The 589-nt window shown below is 40.7% G+C and overlaps 1 protein-coding gene across 1 annotated transcript in view; it reads right to left on the reverse strand.

Annotated features, from left to right (window-relative positions):
- Positions 1–315: 315 nt before the first annotated feature.
- Positions 316–589, reverse strand: part of LOC103523810 (protein obstructor-E-like) — a gene marked incomplete at both ends in the record, with an annotated part of 10,349 nt that continues 10,075 nt past the window's right edge. The window contains one exon of the mRNA XM_008488829.1: positions 316–461. Coding sequence (XP_008487051.1) covers positions 316–461 — 146 coding nt within the window. The remainder of the gene's footprint in view (positions 462–589) is intronic.

Genomic DNA, 589 nt, shown 5'->3' on the forward strand with positions numbered 1-589 from the left:
TTGGGTTGGGTGGAAGATCGCCACAGTCGACACGGTATGGGTAGTCGCACACTTTCAGGCGCTGCAAGAAAACCAAAAGATTGATGGTGAAAAATTCCTGTATAGGTAAATAGGTATTCATTAGGCCTCAAAGATGGACGATGTGATACCAAAGGAACTTTCTATTCTTTCAAAGAGTCAAATTAAATTGATCCCAAGGGCAAGATAAACCTAGACACTTGACAAGTGTGCCTGAAGGCATGTAGTGTGTTCCAATCCACTAGACCCCGAAACGGCAGCAATAAGAAATTTGTCAAAAAAATTAGGATCACTTACGTCGTTATAGTTGGTGCCTCCGGGACAAGAGAATTCGTAAGCTTCTCCAGCGACACAAACGACGAAAGCTCCGCAGTTCTTCTTGCTCTTGTAAGTTCCGAAGCTGCTGGGACACTGGGATGATGTACCGTTGCCGGAGGAAGAACCTGAAGAGGATGAAAGTAAAGAAGACACATAATTGGTGATTCTCATGATTTTTTTTTATTATCTCAGAAAAAACTATAAAAATTAAAAAAAAATATTGAGACTAAAACGAAGAAAATGCGTTCACTAG

Source organism: Diaphorina citri, unplaced genomic scaffold (assembly GCF_000475195.1).
Source record: "Diaphorina citri unplaced genomic scaffold, Diaci psyllid genome assembly version 1.1 scaffold42790, whole genome shotgun sequence".
Classification (NCBI taxonomy): domain Eukaryota; kingdom Metazoa; phylum Arthropoda; class Insecta; order Hemiptera; family Psyllidae; genus Diaphorina; species Diaphorina citri.